The sequence below is a fragment of the Phlebotomus argentipes genome, unplaced genomic scaffold (genome assembly GCF_947086385.1).
Source record: "Phlebotomus argentipes unplaced genomic scaffold, Phlebotomus argentipes genome assembly contig_15, whole genome shotgun sequence".
Classification (NCBI taxonomy): Eukaryota; Metazoa; Arthropoda; class Insecta; order Diptera; family Psychodidae; genus Phlebotomus; species Phlebotomus argentipes.
The window spans coordinates 13,597,207-13,619,136 of NW_026776181.1; the positions used below are offsets into that span (position 1 = coordinate 13,597,207).

Consider the following 21,930-nt stretch of genomic DNA (forward strand, 5'->3'; position numbering starts at 1 on the left):
AATTTATGTTTATTTATTTTAAACGTCAGTCAAATACCAGTTGCAGGGTTTTTCCAAACCAAGCCACTCGCCAGGGTTTTTGTTTAGTCTCTAGCATATAGCGATGTTGAATTTACCGTATTTTGATGGTTGTATTGTGTTGGGGTGGTGTTGTGTGTTTAAGGGGGAAAATGCCAAAACAACAACTAATTAACTTCTTTTCTACAGCAACAACATCACTATGAAATCAACGTAAAACCGCACTCACACACCAATTTAATTGCATTCATTCTGGCTATGTTGCTGCAACTCATGTACTCGATAATAATTGCGAACGAGCACTAATTTCCTATAAATTGCATTAGAGAGTGATATATTTTAAAGATAATTTATTGTTCTACTTCATACAAAGGCCAATTATAAAATGACTATATTAACATATAAATTAACTCTGCGTCCCCTCAATTCCTCGAGACTCTATGGGCTTTTTATGCTCTCAGTCCCGTGTGAACCCTTAAGCTCAAAGAATCTCAACGGGGTGCACTTTCACGAGGGGGTGTGGGGGGGGGGATGAAATGGAGGCGGGAAAATGTTTCACGCCACTACTGTTGTGAAGAGGATGAGATTAAAGAGTGTAAAAGTCTCATAAAGTAAATGTGAAAGGGGTTAATTTTCTTCCAAGTAAACACAATTAAAAAATTTAATCTTTCCTTTCTTTTTGGGGTGTGTGTGTGTATATATGCGAAAGGGGAGCGAGTAATATACTCACACAGAAAATGAATAATTCTGTTTACATTCCAACAAATAAATTACTAAGCATTTTCCACCCACATTCATTTTCTCTCTTCATGCCTTCTCCCTTCTGTGTGTTGCCCTCCTTTTAGCAATAATTTTTCTGCTGACTCTCTTTCATTATCTCTTTTGTTTTCAAACCCCTCCATACAATCCGGCGAGCATTCTTTTTTTTTTACTCACATCCACACGTCCGAAAACACCGAAAATGGACAAATACTGCTTAATTATCGCAGCGTGTGGGATTACGAACGCGGGGATTTTTATTGAATCATAAGAGATCATGAGAGAATTTCGCAAACAGCATTGTATCATCCGCAAAATAATCCACCTATTTAATTTGCATAAATGGAATAATATGTATAGAGTGGGGAGAAAAAAAGCTCGTCACCGGAATGGGAAAGAGTGTAGGAGACAGAAATAAAGTGGAAGTTGAGGATCTTCCCTATTTCACTGTGGGAATTTCTTGTTATTGCTGGGAATTATAAATTCAAAACAGATGAATTTACCACGTGAATTAAACATGGAGTGTAAAAAGCTCGGAGCGCGGGACTTAAAGGGGAGTTGCAAAGTACTGAAAATAGCTCGGAATATATTGGCATTTACTGGAGAAGTCTCAACTCAGCTCACAGTACAATTTGCAATGGAAGTGAGTGAGAGGGAGAAAGAGAGAGAGTGAGAAAATCCGTAGAAAATACACAAAGTTTTTTCTGTTAATTGCTGAATAAAGTGAGAAGGAACATTGAAATGCAAATATGTCTAGACTTAATTGTATGTAAATCAATGGCCTACATTTGATAAAATGAGCTTCCGACTGCGAACCACCGAGGGAGAGGCAAACTTAATTCTGCCAGTGTGATTTGTTTTTCCATCTCAGATTTGCGACGCATTTTAGAAATCGGGATTTGTCAGGATTTGTGCTTTTTGCAAAAATTTGATGGGGATTTTGAGATCCTTCATGTGATATTACATTTATCGGAGATCTGTTTCTGAATGGCATAACGAGAAAAAATTGTATTCCACATAGAATGTGTCTGTGTCTCTATTCTCATATGTTACCAACATTCATGTTCAGTGTGTTGTTCTCAAATTACATTCCTCTATCGCACATCTTCCGTAGGAAGTTGGGTATAGAGTATCTTTTCTTTTTTGCTCCCGCCGCACACCTCCTCTAACCTTCCACTGACATGGCACATTTATTTTCATCTCTGCATGTTGTCGTCGCCATCGTGTGCAACAATGAGTCTACAGTGCAATTCAACTCATTCGCCCAACACTTGTGTCCCAGAAGAGTGTCTCCAAAATGGGTGGCGGCGAGGAAGAAAAGCCATCAGACAGCATGAGTGTTAATAAAAATAATTCGAAAGGGATGAACTGTAAATCATTGTGAAAGTTTCTCTCTGCTCGCATTTCACTCCTTCCCAAACCATTTTCGTTCTGTATCAAATTTACAATCACCATTACTCTTGAAAATTCCTGTTCTTCTTCCTTCATTCGTCTGGATGTTTTCGAGACTATCGCACCCTCTCTTGCGATCCCCATACAAATCCACTTGGCAGCCAAGGCGATATTACATGAGCTCTGTAGGGAATCTCCCATTGTGTAGGATCAAATTGAAAAAGATGTGCGACACAGGAAGCGGAAGGTGCAAATTGCAATGGCGGAAGATAATGAAATGGAAAGGTGCCAATGGATCAGCCAGCGAAATTACGGCCAATGCAAGTAAATTGTCTGTAACTGAGGCGCCCGCAGAGGGCGAAGGACTCTTCGCGGAAAATCATGATGTGACACCATTTGGAGCGCGTCGTCAGAAGAATTGTCAAGAAAGCAAAACTCATTCCTCACTCCTCGCCGCTCCCTGTATTCCTCCGCAATCCCGTCCCATCGTCAATTTGTGTCAGATGCCTTGAGACCACGAGAAAATAGGAAGCTAAACAAGAGTATCGCATTCTGTTTGCATGAAATGTGAAACTTTTGTCCTCAATGTCTTCAAGTATAAATTGCGCTCATCCCTCATTCTGTATTCCACGAAAAGATAAATTAGTGCTTAGAAATTTGATATACTCCCTTCCATTGGCGGGAAAATATGTATTACAGTGAATTTTGTGAAAGATATGTGGAAAAACTCGCGAAAGATTTCCGTAATTTTCTCTCTCATGAAGTCTGAGGGAGAAAACAAGGCGAGGAAGTAGAGAAAACACCTCGCTATATAAGAAAGTATGTGTGTGGTTTGTGGGTGGCAAAAGGCGAACACAGCGCAATTTTATTGTCCGTGACGCTAAAATTTTTCTTACTATTTAAGGGGTGTCATATTTTGACTCTTGGAAATGTCGCCTGGCATCGCAAAGGACATGGTGGGGTAAAAAGATTTTGCTGGCGGAAAAACCACCCGTCCGTGGAAAAGCTGCGAGAAACAAGACATATAAATGAGCCAAGTAAGCTCAAGAGCCGATTTTTAATCTTGAATTCAGTTGATCAATTTATTTTCAATTCACAAGTATTCGCCTTTGAAGATAGTAATTTTTATTGGCTCTTTTAAGCTGGATTTTATTACCTGCCAGCGAGTTGGCTCACCTTAAAATCATTACTCTCACCCATCGGCCTGTGCAAGTGCACATCGACTGGGCGGAAAAGAGGGAAAGAGCACCTAACGACCGAGAGACAAAAGCAGAACAAGATAGAGCGGATGGAAAAGAAGAGGGAAAAAAATGATTAAGGGGAAAGTCCACAAATTTCCCACGTGGCTGCGAAGTATAATGAGTTATTTGATGATAAGCGTGAGGGTGGGTGGAAAATTTGGGTTAATTTTGTGACGAAGGAAAGTATGTAAAATAATAAAAAGAGATACGGGTGGAAGAGCACGGCGAGGAGAATGTTTCTGGAATTTCATAAAGAAAAGTACACCCCTTATTCATCTTCTTGTATAAGTCGTGCTGGTTATTAAATTGCTAGGAGCATGGAAATTCTGTGTTTTGGAGTTCTCAAATAAATGGAATGAATATTCACGTGCTAGAAGAAAATTCAAACATTAAAATTTGATTGTTATAGAATAGACAGTTTAAGCCCCAAAGATTTAGAAGAGAAATGGATCTCTGGTTCTGCTTCCTAAATTCCCCATGAGTGAGTATAGCAACTATTTGCTACCAACTCAAATAAACCACTTTATCCACCCAAAACAAATTGCCAGGGTCTCATATTTCCACTATGGTCAGTTCTCCAATCTTACAGAGGTTGATGTTTAAATTAGACACTGGTTGTGCCTGGAATTGGAACTGAAGGATACTGAACTCAATATTGAGTAAATGTGTGTGAGTGTGTTTGAGGGAGTTTGTATATTCTTAGAATAGTATGGGTTGTGCTCTAATTGGGTCCAAACTTTTCTGTAATACAGACATTAGATTAAAGAATGACTGTAACTGGTTATCACGGCAAATCGGAAAGAAATCAGAGTCAACGAGTTGAATGAAGTGAAATGGACGCGGAGGTGGGGAAAGTTGACCATTAGAATTTTCCACAATATACACAAATAATAATGTACAATTGGCGCCGGTAGCTTTTATGATGGTGTGAATGAGCTTTTCCACAATAACACAACTCTATACACTGTCTCACCAAAGTTTTTTCCGCCACACATGAGAGCGAGGGAGATAAAGAGTGTTTAAGGGTGAAAAAGGGTCGTTTTATTTTATGTCTTCAGATATACTCTGGCCACACAAAGGCTCCTCCATATATTTCAACTACAAGTTGGGCAGCTAGATAGAAAAACATTCAGTGGTAACAAAGTTCTGTGTTGAAATGAAAATTGCCTGACTATACAAACCCACATTGTATAATTAGATATTAAATTTAGAAAAGTTGCCACCCTGGGACACCCTCTTTGTCCATGATACTCAATTTGCGGAGGATCGTGTCCATGAGGAGGTTATGGAGGGGTGAATGAAGATATTATAATTTTCAGTGGATGGCCACCTTTTTCCACCCGATGCAATCCTCAATTAAACACGGGGAAAAACTCTTCACATGGCCGAGAGGACGAAATTGGGGATTTTTTTGCGTGCCTCAAAACCACACTCAATTAAAAATTAACACCGTGAAATTAGCATATTTTCACCTCTCACTTTGCCACACTCCCTCACTCTGCCCAGCGAGAGCTCCTTCAGCACCCAGAGGCAGGGAGTTACCTTTCCTCGGGTGCGGCTATATTATTCTGGACGATGTGGTGCGCTGCCGATTAAAATACTTTATATTTCAGCCGGGAAAATTACTAAGAAGCATTTGAAAATTTTAAATTTTTTCTTCGCTGCGTCAAAGCTCATAGCGAAAGACTTCAACACTGAAAGCACAACGAGCAGTATGAATTTTTTAGCATTGCAAATTATTAATTTGAAATGAAAGCATCGACCTTCCGAAACTGCCAGAGAGAATTAGTGAATGTTTCTGACTTTTCTGCGTTTTTTTTCTTTCTTTCTTTCTTTCTTATAAGGGTGTGTTGAAAAGTTTACAGCTTGCCATAACATGTTAGTGGAAATTTTGCACAAAGACGCAAAATCAAATCAGACGATCATCAAAATTTATGTAACGACAAGCCATAAATCGCGCTCATTCAGCAACAGCTGCCACTCTTACGTATTCCCATGATTTTATTTATTCTCTGTCTCTGTCGATTTGTGTCATTTTGCTCTCCTTTAGTTTTAGTCCTGACCTGGGATGTGTTTTCCCAATATTTCACATGTGAAGAGTCTCAACACTGAGAGAAAATCATGCTTGAACGCTTCAAAAGCTTAGAAGTGCCAAAGAAGACAAGAAATGAGGCAATTATTTCGAAAACATACTATTTTTATTATCAAATAGAAGTTCTCAAGCAATTTTCAAGACTCTAAATGTACAGTATTTCCGTGCAGGTTATTTATTTCAGTGCACTGTAATCGATGTTTGACTATATCTAACGATACAAGGAGAGCATGTCAAGTTTGGTTTGGAGAAAATATTTAGATATTCATTTATGTATGTTGGTGCCAACAGTCACGTTCGATGTGGCCATAGTTTATAACCACAAAAATCCCAGAAGACAGAGCAGAACCCGTTCAACCCACAATGTGAGCTTTTGGGAGCTTTCCCAGCCGCACAGGGATCTCTTTCCACTTAATATATGGTGTGAGATAAACTCTCAACACTGTATGAAATATTTCTCGCACTCACCATCATCCCTTTCCCAGCCGGGCGAGTTGAAATCCACTCAAGATGACACACACATTTCCCATATGAGCCGCATGATGTGTTTGTGTGCGTATGTACATATGTGGAATTTCCTTTAAAACCAAAGGCAAGAGGAAAATGTATCAGCCATTGATATATTGCTATATTGGCAAGTTTTCAATGTGGCCCATAGTCGAGAGCGAATGAGATGTGAAATTTGATTTTCCCTTCTGATGCGCTCAATAAAAAATTCAATTAATTTTACATCAAAAAGTCATTTAATAATTTTCTCACATTTTTCATTTCATCCCCCTTTGATCATCCCCATTAGCCATGGTATTATTAATTGAGCTAAATTGAAAATAAATTACATATGGAATTAGTTTTTGGGAGCATAGATAGTCAGTGGCGTGTGTGTGTGTGTTTTCATATTTTCGGGAAATAACTTCTGCTGCGACTATTAAAATGATATTGGTGATTAATGAGGTGAAAGATGGTGTGGCTTTGCTCTATTGATGATTTAATTATCGACTTGTGAATATTATGCATGCATTATTTGTGCACAGCGTCCGCACATAAAGTATGTTCCGCGCAGTTTTCGCTGTGGCATCGGCGGGTGGATGAGATTTGAAAATTGTCACAAAATGTATCCAAGCAAAAGCTGTCATGAGCACGATGGGGATGCCTGGTGATATTGCAACAGATGGATACCGACACCACAAATTTCTCTCTCTTCCTCTCATTCTCACTGGGATTTGTGTGAAATTTAATTTTGAAATTGAAGCATGAATACACGGAAATGTGCTCCAATGCTTTTAATGCATTTTCAAATAGTGCTTTAGATGAAGGTGAGAGAAGACGTCCAATGTCAAATGGCAGTAATATAGAAATTATTTTCGCTTTTACCGCACCATTGAATTTTTCCAACACACTTTGTCACTTTTTCGGCACTCGCGAGGAAATAATTTCAATTTTTTTGCCTGACGAGAGCGCGCCAGACAAAAAAAAAGGACAAAATGTACTATCGTGTGTGTATATGTATGTACATAACATAGTGCTTCCCAACTGGGGATACTATCAATTTATCCTCTCCATTGTCTCACCCCTGGTGAGTCCCACTGATTGAGATTGCTGCACAATTGGTAATTTAGCAAAGTGCTTTTTTACAGCCTCCCATTTCATTGTCTAGCTAGAGCATTTCTGTTCTAGTTAGAGCAGAGCACGATGATAAAATTACCCACAAAACCCGAACGGCTGAGTATATGACAGAGTTTCGAAATTTAATGGAATTTATTGAAAATGTCGTAATATTTTAATTACACTCTCACTCGGTCATTTGCCAGAAAAATGTCCATAAGAAGGAATGGGGCGAATATCATCAGTTGAATGAGCAACAATTACCAAGAAAAATTAAGGGTGAGGCGAGAGAGAGGCACAAAGTTACTTAGTGGGGCATTTTTCCAACTTATACGACAGATACGGATCATTAATTTCTTTATTGGAGGGGAAAAGCAATTTCCGAAGAGCAATAAACTTCGATGGTCGTAAAATGTGCGACGTGTCAGAGACAATTGTTTCACTTGCTTTCATTAAATTTCTCTCCTCTCCACCCTCACTTCAATATTTCTTTCCACCGTCCCAGAGCGCCAAAAATTCTCCCTGGATGTTTTCGGGAAAATTATCTCAAGTGTTAGTTTCATTTTTTCCTCCCAACAAGATGTCCTGTTACAAACACTCCTTGTCTGCTGTAAAGTTGCTCAAGGGAGACACACAGAGGAGCTTTAGAATACTTTCAGACTTCTTCTTTTTTTTTTTGTTTCACATGATGTGTAATGAAAATTGAATTATTCCATACAATTCACTCAAGTAATCCATCAAGATTGAAAACTAAACTGCTGAATAAGGGATTTCAATGGAAAGTTCGAACTTTCTCAAGGAGAGTCTTAAGATAAAATTGTATAGCGTAAAATATTCTATGATGATGAGAGAAATTCACAAGTGGAGTTTAGAAAATCTCTTATATAATTTATAGAAATATTACTTATGTACTTCTAGAAAATTCACAGGCAATAGAGAAATTGCCCTTGATTGATTTTCCATCATTAACTACGTCGCTTCAGGTGAATGTAATCTGATGGCATGTTCAGGAATTAGGGATGAAGTGAGTGGAAATTTTGCGAAAATCTGCACCACTACTAAAGTCGTTGTGGAAAAGTTTCACTTCCGAAAGGGACAGCATTTCACTGATAAGCTTTTTGTGGGTTGTCGGAAAACACTACGACTTTCCCTGCCCTCGTCCAGCCTCACAAGAGTGTCCCTCGGAGCCAAAAAAGTCCCATCTTGTCTCAGTGTCGATATCAAAGGTATATCCATATATATATATATATATGTATTTTCCACAACTTTGGCTTCGCTTAACTTGCTTATTTTATAGATGGCATTCTGCCTTCACCCGAATGAGATATTCCAGGAGGAAAAAGACTTTCGCTCATCGATAACTTTAGGATAAACTTTTGCTTCGCTTGAGTTGTAATTTCTATCCAATCTGTGGAGACGTGTGAAGGGTGAATCATTTGGGGAAATGTGTGGATGTTCTTCCTGTATGAAATTTAATAAACACCACAAGGACACATAATCAATTGGCAGGGAGCAATCATGATTTGAAGGATGTTTGGTGGGAATACTGCATCATTTGTCACATCTATGCGAGATATTGTAAGTCAGAAATATAGTTGCTGCAGTGTGATGCTCAGTGGAGACTAACACGTCATAAATTCAGTGGAAGACTCTTGGTTGGATCTGGCATGGGGTGAAGGGGGATGAAAGTAGCTTTGGAGAGCAACTGTCCAGATTTAATGATATATGGACAAGTGTGGAGACTTTTTGTCTTTGAAAAGAGTGTAGTAAATTTTGAGAGTATGTGGTTTTTCACCACTTCACTTTCAAGAATTTATTCACTGTGACATTTTTTCCCTAACATTTCCCAAAAGGGTGCAGAGCAAAAAAAGCGAACACTATATATTGAGGGTGAAAACCTCACTTTCTGAAAAGCTTTGGACGAGGGAAAAAACTAAAGCTTGGGGTTTGCACCACAATTCACAACTTTTAGGAATGCTACGAATGAAAGAGGGGGGGGGTTTCTCCTCTAAAAGCTCTTGTATGTACATATATATAACCCGCCAACAACTTGCAAATTTCGAGTCCTGAGCGCGCTGTGAGGAAAAAATGCGGAGAAAATTTCACTATGGCGAAAAATGATAAATTTTATCGTGGAGGGAAAATTGTGCAGAGGAGAGCAAAACTGTCAAAGATGAAGAATCATTTCTGAAAATCACTTTATCTTTCGTGTATAAACACGTCGAAGGAGATAAAAAAGAAGCATACAGCATGAGAAGAGAAAGCCCACCCCAAGGCACAATTTAATATATTTACTTCCATTATACGCATCATTTCCGATTAGTTCCATTTCACTCGTTTCTCCTCATAAAAATTCTCCCATTTCCAATTTAGAATAATCCCCCTCGCAACTGGGTGGAAATGGTGAGAAGTTGAAAGTTGATGCTTCTGTTTCCACTTTTTTCTGTGATATTTTCTCGGTGGATTTTTTTTTATTTATCCTCTCCACTCGCTCTTGATTATTCTCCTTGTCAATTGACTAGAATTTACGATGGGGATTAAAAAGTTTATCACATTTTTATTGTGGACTATCAGCCTTCTTATCGTCTCTGCGCTGCATTTTGCGATTCCGTTTGCACTTTATTACTCACTCGCATCGTGGTGATTGTGTGAGGGAATTTTTGCAAATTTTATTGATCGAGTTGTTGGTGTGCAGATGTGATTGCGATTGGGAGTGTTTTCCATCCTGTCAAATTCGATCACTCTGCAAAATCTTCCATGCCTCGGACATTCTTTTTCCTGTTCATCTATACGGGGATGAGTTTTTTAAGCCATTTCCCAACTGTGAATTCACTTTCATCTCCACTGATCCTTTCTTTTGGCCTCTGCCGACATGAAAGGGCAAGGATGAGACGCAAGAAGATTCCTTCCTGGATTTACAATTTACCCAAACTGAGGCCAAGTCTCTTTGACCCTTACCCTCATAAATAAATCCCAATCCATATGATATTTTATTTATGGATGCGAAGATATTCTTTCGCCTTTTGCCATGCTGTAGGATAAATAGAACAATGAGGATGTGTAGAAGTTTGGATTATTGCTCATTTTGCACAGATCATTGAACGAAAGACTTTGCCTCATTTCCTTTTCTTCCTCGGGTGCCTTTCACCCCTTTCTCAGCCCATCTTCTGAGACACACACTTGTAAGTCTTCTCTCTGAGTTCTCTCCAAATATCCTCTCTCTCTCTCTCTATACCTTCACTTGATCCCTGCGATGGAATGAGAAGTGAGTGGGAGGATGAGAAATATGAGACTTTCTAATTCTGCCCTCTGCATACACGATGGGTGGAAAAAGCTGGAAAATATTTTCTCCCCAAGATCACCCTCGGTTGAACAGATTGTTTGCACAGACTCTCAAGACCTTTCGTGTGTGTTCAATGGTGAGAACATTATTAGCCAGGGTTGTGGGTGGGTGTGAAAGAAAGACTCCTAATCCCAAGTGAGGGTAATTTAGTGGTCTTTCTTTGATATGGGGCGGAAGAGAGGGTGAAAACTGAGAGATTGTTGCTCATTTTTCTCGGGTAGGATGGCCACATAAAATGATATTTGATTGCCCAATAATCCAATACAACCCTCTCTCTCTTTCTTCCATTTCAGTGGCTTACCTGAACTTGGGGACGACTCTGATTGCTGTTGGCCGGTGTCAAGAGGCGGCAGCTGTGCTTCGAGAGGGATCTCGCCTCGATGGCAGAGGCTTGCGTGATCGCACGGAGCACGAGAACGCCCGGATTGCCTCTCTGCTGCAGCTGGGCAGACTGTATGCGGATCAGGGGAAGCTGCAGAGAGCACTTGCCGTCTACCGAGAAGCTCTGCACACGCTGCCAGACAGCTTTCCACCCCAGGTAAACACTGCTAACGTCTTATCACACCTCCTCATTTCTTCCCACACAGGAGGGTCTCACGGAGTTGAATGCAAATTCACAGGCCATTGACTTATTACGGCGTCAAATGACTACCTGAATATGGTTAGGATTAATTATGTTTCAATTACTATGTATATACAGAGATAATTGCTAAATCTCTGCTTTTCCTATCGATTTGCGCCCAGTTTAGCCATACAAGAGGCAGCAATGAGATTCTGTGGTGAGATAAATCGGGGAATATATAGAGCAGAATCATTACTTCAGTCCCAAGTGCGAAAGAAAATCTTAAAACTTGCTGAAGCAAAGGGGCAGGAAAGCTCATTGAAGGGTGAAAAATGGCTATGTGAGGTATCAAAAATTACTCATACGTACCTTTTTGCCTCCCTCATGGCGGAAGTGAGGGAATTGTGAAATTATCTGTGAAATTTTCACTCAGAGAATGAGTGGCAAAGTTACACATTATATGTGGCTCTGAAGGTATATAGCCATCAGTGTTTAGAAATAGGGGTTTTATATAAATTTTCAATGAAAAGTTTACTGAGAAACTTTAAACAATGGCACTTTACGTTTTCCTAATTCGTCGCTGCGGCGATATTTTTTCCCATCAAGTTCCATGTCGCTTCCACGGGGTTAGTTTCTCGAGTGCACCCACACCGTCGTCAACAACTAAACCCAAAACAATGAGATTATGTCACGTTCGTGAAAATCTACTTGAAGCAGAAAACTACATGGTGTGGATCACGTTGGGGAGCTTCTCTCTCCTTTGCTATATATAGTCCATTTTCGCCCAGACGATGTTTGCATTATATCATTTGTGATTGCTCAAGTGGCTTCTTCTTTTTCCTCCCCTATTTGCCATTTTCATTAGGCAATATGGGGAAATGTGCGAGAAAAGGCGTTCTTCATATGATTTCTTCAGCCATATCTTGGTAAATTGTGTGTGATTTTCAAGTACGTGATAGAGGTGAAAAAATAAGTGGTAAAGTAAAGAGGGGAGAGATTACAGCTTCAATTTTAATGCCACTTCATCATAGGGTGAAACTGTGATAATGAAAAAGCATAATCCTGGAAATGTATGAGACGGATCTCAATATCATAATTAAAGAGATCATCATATAAAACTGTACTGAACATTTTAATTATTTTTCTACTGTTTTTCTGTTCTCGGGGGATTTTCTAAAATTAATTCACTTTTTCCGGTGAGAATCCTCGACTATGTATTACAGTGTAACTACATTTTAATCGAGGCGTTGGGAAAAAGTGTATTACATGAAAAAAATGCTGGTGGTTTTAAGGGCTCTGCGAGAATCCATTTTCCATAGTGTAAAAAGGAATAATGCGAGTGGTGATGAGAAACATAACCGAAGATTATATTCATTAAGAGTTCAGCATAACCGCTGAAGTACTTATTTCATCATACTTTTAGATCACGTCATTAAAATTGCATACATACTGAATTTCCCTCTATTACACATGGTAACATACCATTAGGAAAGGAATGGCAGGTTGAAAATACACGATAAACTCTCATGTGAGAGATTCCTACCTCATCTTTTCCATCTCATGCATTTAAAGTGACGCATTTAACAGGGTTCGGCATATATTACAAAAATACCGCATATATAAGACAGAGGAGTGTACAGTAAGTTTTCACAGGGATATATTATTACTAAGAGCATATTTGGGAGAATAATAGATTTGAAGAATTAGCATTGTACCAGCAAAATAGGGCGAGAAGAGATTTTGCGGGGGTGGCGAAAAGGTGTAGGGCTCTCAATTGCACAAACACTATTTTCTATGTAAATATTTTTGCTTTATTCCTCCCACACAATCCACTTTCAATATAGTTGAAACTGGGGAAGTGTGAATAAAGGAAATACATGTTTGGAGAAGGAAATTTACTTGGAAAGCTTTCCTATTGGTCTCCCGTTCGATGTGATTTTCAAATGCGGATATTCAGCACTATCTCAATTCCTCCCCAATAGTTACGCAAAAAGATGTGGAGTGAAATGAGAAAATTGCGAAAGCTCCCGATTCAGGATTCACCATCATTTCCTCGCGCCTCATCTCTAAACGCCCACCCGCCCTAAAAGTGTGTGTGTGTGTGTGTTTGTGTGTGTGAAGATAATATGTATAGTTATGTGGCATCATAATCTGGGTGGTGGTGTGCAGGGGTGGCAGGGCTGAAAAAAGGGCGATGAGAAAAGCGAGCAAATAGAGCGAAATTCCATCAGCGCATGCAAATGGAATTTGTGTTTATCAGTTTGGAATCTTTCGTTTTTGTATACCAACTGAGAATGAGTACAAAATGTTTTAGGGGTGCGAGGAATAAAGCAAAAGGGGTCCATTTAGTTCATTTTCGAGGGTTCTCTCACCACTTACTGTTCGGCACTGTGGCTCTGTCGAAAAACACATTTCGTGTTTGGGTGACAAAAAGGCTCTTTCGGAGACAATCATGCTCCCATAGTTTACACTTAGAGTTCCTACACGATCACGCTCTTTGGACTCAAAGCTCCCCGTTCAGATTGGCGAAAATTTGTATATGAAATCGATTTTCATCGCACCGTTTTTTTTGTGCCATCGCTGTTAATTTACCCAAAAGCAAAATTGATGATTGACATTAATTTACATTGAAGTTTCTAACCACACAAAAATGCTTACTTGTGAATTGATTAATGGTGCAATTTTGAGTTTTATGCTTGTTTGTTCTCAACAGAGATCTATTCGAATTATTTGATTGCTTTAGAAAAAGCCAGAAACTTCTCTTTCCATGAAATATTACCGCCACATAAAAGGGAAATATGATAGGCGAACGAGATACCATATAGTATGTAATTCATGTTATAATGCTTTACTTCATAATTTAGAGCTTCAACTCTTTTTCTGACAAGCCTGAACCTTGAGATGCCCTCAACTGAGCACCTCCCTTGCGAGAAAGGGTGAAACGAGGCGTGGGAGGTGAAAGAAAAGCAGTATTGAGATTAATTTTGTGCATGGCTGAGGAAACCTAATAATATATTAATTGCCTCTAATTTCATCCTCATCCACATCACCGCCATTCGTGCGGCGGTAGCTGAAGAAGTGAGTGAAGAAACTTGAGAATTTGCGCCACACAGACACCTCACGAGTTGTGCCTCGGAAACCGCAGAAAACCATCCTCTCGTCTTTGTTGAAAAGTAAAGGGGATTGGGAGTGGGAGTGAAATCAAGACGTGGATGGTGATTTTGAGTTCCCCCTTAGCAAAATGACACCCTTAATACAGTCATGGGTCGCTTATTTATATAATAATTGATCGTTAATTTTAATTGGTTGTGAATTTTAAATGGCATCCACATCCGTTAAGTCACAAGTGAAGATTCAACACTTTTCACGAGGGGGGCACAGAACGCACAAGAAAACCCACAAATTTCACTGCCGCCCCCGCCATTGAAATTTGTGAAAGTAAGTGGAGCCGCGATGGTGGCAAAATTAATAGAGGGCGGATTTTTCAATGGCAGCCGAGGTCTGAGGACTCAATAATTAAGTGGCTGGGTAGTAAATTTGGGAGCTTTTTAGAGACATTGCCGTCTTTGAATGTGCGGCATCAAAATGAGCTGAGGAGAGTGAGTTGAGTGATTAAATTTTAAATGACTCCTGTTTTGTCACATCTGCGGTCTTTCGCCGCAAAATCTCATCATACGCCTGTATTTTCCAGGTGCCCCACCGCACAACTCCACGACACCTAACAAAAGATAGAGCGAGGAAGAGGTTTTTCACTTTGTCTGTCCGCTTTCACCCAATTGTCCCACCTACACAGCTTTACAATGTACTTTTTGTTAATTCAAGCAATACCAATTTTGGTCTCTGCAGAATGGCGGAATTTAATTTAACCGCTCCTCTTTGGAGAGTGCCTTGAGAGATTTTCATTACTCATATCGTTATTTTGTATTTTGCTCCATCGACTTTGTCATTCTCTCACTCGCACCACGTACCATCTCTACATAATTTCACATAATACCCAACATTATTTTACATTTCCCCCAGCATTCCTGGGCGGAGGCATCAGGACTGTATGGTAGCGAATATGAAAATTACAAGGACATTGTGTGCTTCATTATTATTAAGTATATATCTATACGGCGGGAAATAAAAATAATACGACAGAGCGAGAGAGGATAGATAATAATGAATTCCAAATGGAACAATCATACTATGAAAAACATCTCATTCACACAGCTCACTTTCATCCACGATAAATGAACAAGTTATTCATTACATGGACTCAGCGAGGGGTGAAAAAGTGACTTGGGAAATTTTTTTCATCATCATGAAGAAGCTGTGTAAGTTGAGTAAAAGAATTTGATCCATTTCAAAGAATGTCTACAGCCAGAGTGTAAATGCACTTTAGATGGAGTCTTTCAATAGACTTCCGGACGAAACTCTCAAATTGAGTGTGTGGAATTTAAAGTTGGAGATTTTTATACAGACAATTCTTAAACGAGATTTCATGAGGATGCCAAAAAAAAGAGAACATGAAGTTTGCTTATAATCCAGGCAATTCGCATTTTTACAGAGAATGAAAACATTTTCAAGAATTTCCCAAATGGATCTGGTGCTAATTTCAGTGTGAAAGAAACCACGCATTCACTTTTCTATGGCAAGACAAACTTTGGAGAAGTGAAAAAGGAATTTTTTTTTATTAAGATTGATTGTAGACTTCTCCGCAATCAATCATTTCCCGGGGAAATGGATGCTTGAGAAATCATTTAACTTTCAAATATATCACAAAGGCGAGACGTGAAAAAGCCTATCAGGTTATTCTGAGTCTATAATTTGCTAATCAATCTGTTTGGGTGGATCAATTTTCAATTTTCGCTCGTTCTAAAGCCCGGGGACATTAATAATGAATTTAACCACTGTATCCAATTTGTGAAATTGCAAGGGTTGTGTGCAATTTCCCGATTACAACAGGTTAAATTGGGTTTTGGGGGATGTGTCCCAAATTACTATTAACCTGGAAATTCTAGGGCTATATTAAAGTGCCATATTTTTATTATTATAAATTATTTAAATTTAAGCAATTAAATTGAGCTGAAAATGTGAAGATAAACATGAAGTATTTCTATAAAGTTTTCATTATTTGCCTATAAATAGAGTGAGTGACTAAGAATATTTTCTGTTCTGCTTTGCCATGCTCTTTTTCTCACTTTTGCGAATAATTCACGAGTGTCAACAAATCTCATTAAGTGAAAACTGTGAGCGAGAGTGAAGAACTTTCGTGGAATTTAATTTTTCCCACACTAATCTTCCGTAATCAGCTTAATTTCCGTGAAAGAATATTTGATGGTGTTTTGGAGCTTGAGCAGAAAACACCTAATAGAAAATTCTCTTTTTACCAAGAGAGCGTCATTCTCTGCGACAGGGTGAACTATGTGTGTGCGGGGGATGAGAAATGACAAAAAAGCAGTGTCGAGTGGGCAAACAGATGCGTAGAGCCGTTGCCGTTTTTATGGACATGGGAGCTTTTATGGATTTTCTGGGACATTTCACCTGTTTGATGGGCTTTCCGCCTGATGCAAAATATATGGGGGTTCCTTGGATCGGATTTCCACCCAATATTCAGTGCTGTAGAGAGTAGACGAAAAAAAATACGGTCAACTAATCGGAAAATGTGTTTGGTGCTAATTCCAGAGCATTTATCATCGACTGGGTGACACTCTCGGGCAACTCCAGCAGTGGACTGAGGCGGAACGCTTCCATCGTGCTGCCCTCGAAGCTCAACCAGACCATGTGGCTGCACACTTATCATATGGCTCAATGTTGGCGCGCAATGTAAGGATTGAGAGTGGGAGAGGCGCTCTTCCCAAATTATGTGTTATTATTTGATTCAGTGCCAGAAACACCTCATAAATTCCACATGCTCCTCACAAAAGTCTGGCAGTCATTTCCAGCCAAAAGCGAGAAATGTGGAAGAAATCGTGGAATTTTCCTTTTATTGCTAATTTTCTTTTTTTCTCTTTCTCTCTCCCCTCCACAAACCACTCCGCACTGGGCCCAAAACCGCACTCACATTGCAGACAAGTCGAGCTTCCGAGGCGGAACAGTGGTTCAAAAGGGCACTCAAACTTGCACCAACGGACTCCAGTGTCTATCATCATTATGGTAAGCATTAAATCGATATCATCTCAATTATCTCGTGCGCTTCTTCATAACAAAAATAATACGCCTCCCACTCTCTATCTCTGGCTGTGCTAAAAGTTATGAGAAAGTTCAGGCCAATCCTTGATTTACGATGGTGGGAAATTGTTTATGAAAATGCAGCAGGAGGAATTCCTCCACCATATCCAATTGAAAGTAATTGTGAAATCCTCCACTCTCACAAGTTGCATGCCACTTTCCATGCAAATGAGCTGCAAAATGGGAATTTTCTCTTGCATCAATAACACTCTGTCTTCCAGCGGAATTCCTAAACTCAATGTCGCGCCACGAGGAAGCCTGTGATATGCGGATACAGGCAGCGGAATTGTCTCCCAACGACTACACCCTGGTCGTGACAGCAGCGACAGCCTTGCGACTACTCGACCGAAAAATCGAGGCTGAGAAGTGGTATCGACAGGTGAGTTGCTGCCCACGTCACGGTAGAATAATATGTCGCAGCGTCTCTCTTCTGGCGCTACAACTGAATATCATGCACGCGAACAAAGCATTGGCGCTATCATCTTACTTAATACACCTTTATGCTTACTAACAACCGGTTGGCAGAGGAGATTTGAGATTTTCACTGCCTCTCATTATGTCAATCTCGTTATCAAATGTTGTTATCAATTTAATACGGAGAATTATGCCACAACCATGATATTCTGCCTACATTGAAAATGTTTGCGGGAAAGTGGTGCGGAAAATGTAGAGAAATCTTTCACATTGCAGGCTGTGGCGCTGAGACCAGAGGACGCACGCTCCCATACAAATTTGGGTGCGATTCTCCATCTCCTGGGGCGCTCGCAGCAGGCAGCTGCCAGCTACAGGGCGGCTCTGCGCCTTCAGCCAGGAGATCCCACGACTCTGGGCAACTTGGCGAAATTGGGTGTCGTCGAGGTGGCATGAAAATGCGCCCCAACGTATTTTTTCTTCCATAAAAACCACCCAACCCTCAAGCAAACTTCCATGCTGGAACCCCTTTCCGCTCATCCATTCCAGGCACAATTTCTTCAAGCATCTCCACGGATGTCTGCTGGATTTGAGGGTGTTTCCCCTGTACCTATTATACATACAACCTGTAAGTAGCCCCAAGGACAACCCAGTCATAAATGGAGAAAGTGTAATATCAAAATGACCACATTGAACAATAATTCAAAATTACCAAAAAAAAACGATCTCGTCAGAGGAATGAGATGCAATTGAATCTTCCAAGGGAAAAGAAAGAGAAGGAAAAAAACACTGAAGATACGATGGCAGGTGGTGAAAAGTGTAAAAAGAAGGGAGAAATGTACAGAGAAGGAAATCATTTACAATTGCAAATAGGAGATATATTTGTGTATTTTTATATCATTAAATCAACAATAAAAAACATACAATTTAAAAGAAGGAAAATAAAGAAATGTGAATTATGCTTGGAAGAAGGTAAAAAAAAGTTAATTTTTAGAAGAAAAACAAAATTTTCACATAAAAAAAAACAATTCAATATAAAAGAGATATTTAATATATATATATATATACATGCATAATTACAAATCAGTTACTGATGTAAATATAATATGACAAGAAGTGAGAATAAATGAAAGTATTAGCATAGTTAGTATATTAAATAAAGGCTCTATAGATAAATCGTAAGATCGAACACACACAAATCGATATTCTTCCTCTAAGGATATTCAAAATAAGCAGAGCAGGAGAGAAAAGCTGAAATGAAGACTTAAAATCAATTTTAAGGGTAGAGAGACGATGAGAAATGGATAAAATGTAAATTTCAAAATAAAACAATGAGACAAGGAATAAAGCTACTCAATCAGGTGAAATTTTCAAGAAAATGACCTCCACTGTACCTGAAAAGGGATTCATCAACTTCAGCAAAGTTTGCACCGAGTGAAACTCAACAATTTTTTCCTCCTTTTCCCTCCCCACTCACGGTGTCCTTTTGACTTCCCGTTGAGCTGAGAACGAGAAAGTATGGGAATCAAAAAAGTGATTAAATCACATTTTAATTATTTCCGGAGTTGAAGGAACTTGTTCATCTTGTGAAACTCCACACACATTCAATTTGGCCTCTCCTTGTCGATTGCTGGAGGAATTATTAAAGAGTCATCGTGACTTCTTCACCCCCACTCAGTCATGTTCATCCCTCGATATCCAACGCAGGCATACCGTCGGAAAATCCCATCCTTTCCACTCTTCTGAAGGATTTTTAATTAAAACCCTCAGCAGGAAGTGACTTCAGATAGAGAGAAAGGTGAGGACAAAATTGACGATGGATTTGGCTAGATTCGGAATTTGATCTACGACAAGGGGAAAATTCTTGCTCTTCACTTTCCACGCTGCGGTCGTGAATACCGCACTGATTTCTGAAGTCGAATTAGATTAATTATTGTGCATTTTTAATTATTCAGACAGACAGATTGACGTTTCGTGCTTTAATGGAAATTCTAATTGGTGGATTTTCACATATTAAGAGTTCATTTTCATCTGGATTTGATTTAAACGGTAGATGCAGAAATAAAAGCCGTGACTGACGTGTGTGGGAACATTGCGAGAGAATTTCTAGGAACACTCGAAGCAATCGTTGAGAAGAACATTGATGGCAATCCAACGACCTCGGAAATCAACCCCAAAATCTTCCCCCAATCAATCAATTAGCACGTCGAGAGCACGAATTGATCTCCATTCGACCCCAGTCGCCCTCTTATGTGGGTAAAAGCGCACCCTTCGAGCTCCAGCACTTCAACATCAACTGAAAGGGTGACGGGTGAAAAAATCCACAATTATCAGTTCACTTGACGGATGAAAAAGCTCGCTCTCGTGTACAGTTGAATCTTTTGAGTTCTGACTTCTGTAAATGATGTGACTGATTGCCACTTTAGCCACCTCCAGTTGCCTTGTCGCACCACCCCAAATGCACCGAGTACAATTTAATCATTGCACTGCCACCCACCCTTGCCTCCTTCGAGTGCAGGGGCGGCGGGAGTGGGATGTGTGCAATTATGTTGATTGAGGACGTGCACTCGAAGCTGGGTTTGTGCGGTGCAGCGCGTCTCGCTTCCTGGCCCATGTCAAAAAACACTCCAAATGGCGTCAACCTCAACAATTGGGGACTTAATTGGTTGACGCCTGCTCCTGACAGACGTCATGACACGCGTTGGTTCCCCATCTCCATGCCGTGGCCACTCATACACATGTTTATTAAATTAACATTGAGCATGAATTGAGAGTAGGAAAGCGGAAAACAAGGCTCGGGTTCGGCGAGTGAGTACTCCGATGGCCATCACAGATAATTGACATTTTTCAAGTGAGTTGCTGGGGTGGAAATTCATATATATGGCAAAATTGAGAATATGTACTGTTGTGTCGCGGACCTTTTTCATCTCTCAAGTGAGAAGGCGGCGAATGATATATATATATGTGCACACGCCAAACACTGAAATGTATCAACCACTTGTTTGGCAGGGAAGAAAGGAAGATGCGTAACTAGCCTGACTGAAACAACAGACAGCGCCAGAGAATCCTGTGAAATGTGAAATGAGGGGGAGAGAGTGAGTCTTTGTACCCTTTTTCAACAAAGCAGCATCTCGTGTCCTTGCAGACAATAATAGAAGGGTGTCGCACACGAGATGATGTCGAGTAAAAACAAATTGCAATTATATTTTTGCTATATGTTCTTGTTTTTACTTTTCACATCATCATCCCTCACCCGCTCCTCGACAGCGCTAATGTTGATGGCAAGAAAGATTGAGTGAGAGAAGTCGGAAAGATGAGAGATACCATAAAAATAAATTGTTTTGCACTGTGAATGATTTTCTCGTTTTTACACATACACCAAACCCAGCGATATTTCGTCATCTCTCCGCCATACACCCTTTTTTCACTGGCTGTTATACTTTTTATTTTGCCAGCGCAAAACATGAAAATAGTTTCACAGCAAACGAGATGCTCTCTATCTGGAGTGATTCTAACCATCTCGTCTGTGTGGACTGTGTCTCCGCACTCAGACACGCTCCCGCACTTGAAAATATTTTCCTAACCCTTGGATTGGGGGTTGGCGAGTAATGTTGAAATGGTGGAAATTCCATATCTCGCCGGATTTTCGCAGATAGCTATTTAATCATGTGAATTGCCTCTGATTTAATTGGATGTGGCAGATAGAGGCGCAAATAAGCCTGCAAAGTTATGCGATGAAACTGGCGATGGTAATTTTTTGTGTGTGGCGTAAGATAGCAATAAAATGTGAGCGCTGATGGGAGAATATCCCAATCATTCTCAGATTAATACCCTGAGATAGGGCAAATAAATCCCATTTAAGGGCGTCAATTTTATAGATAAACATCTCTTCATTTAATATTTCATGACAATATTCACAAATGAATTTTTCCCCGCATTTCCACCCTGTGGAAAAATTGCCTTTTTCCACCCACACCACGCCAATTTCGCGAGCAATTCCTCAAATTTCCACATGATTCTCTCCGGAGTGTGGAGAAAAAAAAAGTCGTAAGGTGAGGGACTATGGAGAAATTACACAGTATAAATCCAATAAGTATTTCAATTTCACTCCTCTTCTTCATAATTCAATATTTTTCACTTTGATTTATCTTCTCATGTGAGGGTGGAAAAAAAAATATAGAAATGGGAAGAAAGCGTCTTTCCCTAAGCCACTTCCATATCCTACCGAGGGATTTTCCTCTTTGTTCTCCACAGGAATATTCGTCTGAGGTGAAAAACTGGCAAATTGTGTAGCTTT

General features: G+C 39.8%; 1 protein-coding gene across 1 annotated transcript in view; it reads left to right on the forward strand.

Annotated features, from left to right (window-relative positions):
- Positions 1-18,915, forward strand: part of LOC132262594 (protein O-mannosyl-transferase TMTC2) — a 77,894-nt gene extending 58,979 nt beyond the window's left edge. Inside the window, exons 7-11 of the mRNA XM_059761904.1 lie at positions 10,741-10,985; positions 16,677-16,817; positions 17,063-17,147; positions 17,444-17,601; positions 17,913-18,915. Coding sequence (XP_059617887.1) covers positions 10,741-10,985; positions 16,677-16,817; positions 17,063-17,147; positions 17,444-17,601; positions 17,913-18,089 — 806 coding nt within the window. The 3' untranslated portion in view covers positions 18,090-18,915. The remainder of the gene's footprint in view (positions 1-10,740; positions 10,986-16,676; positions 16,818-17,062; positions 17,148-17,443; positions 17,602-17,912) is intronic.
- Positions 18,916-21,930: the final 3,015 nt, after the last annotated feature.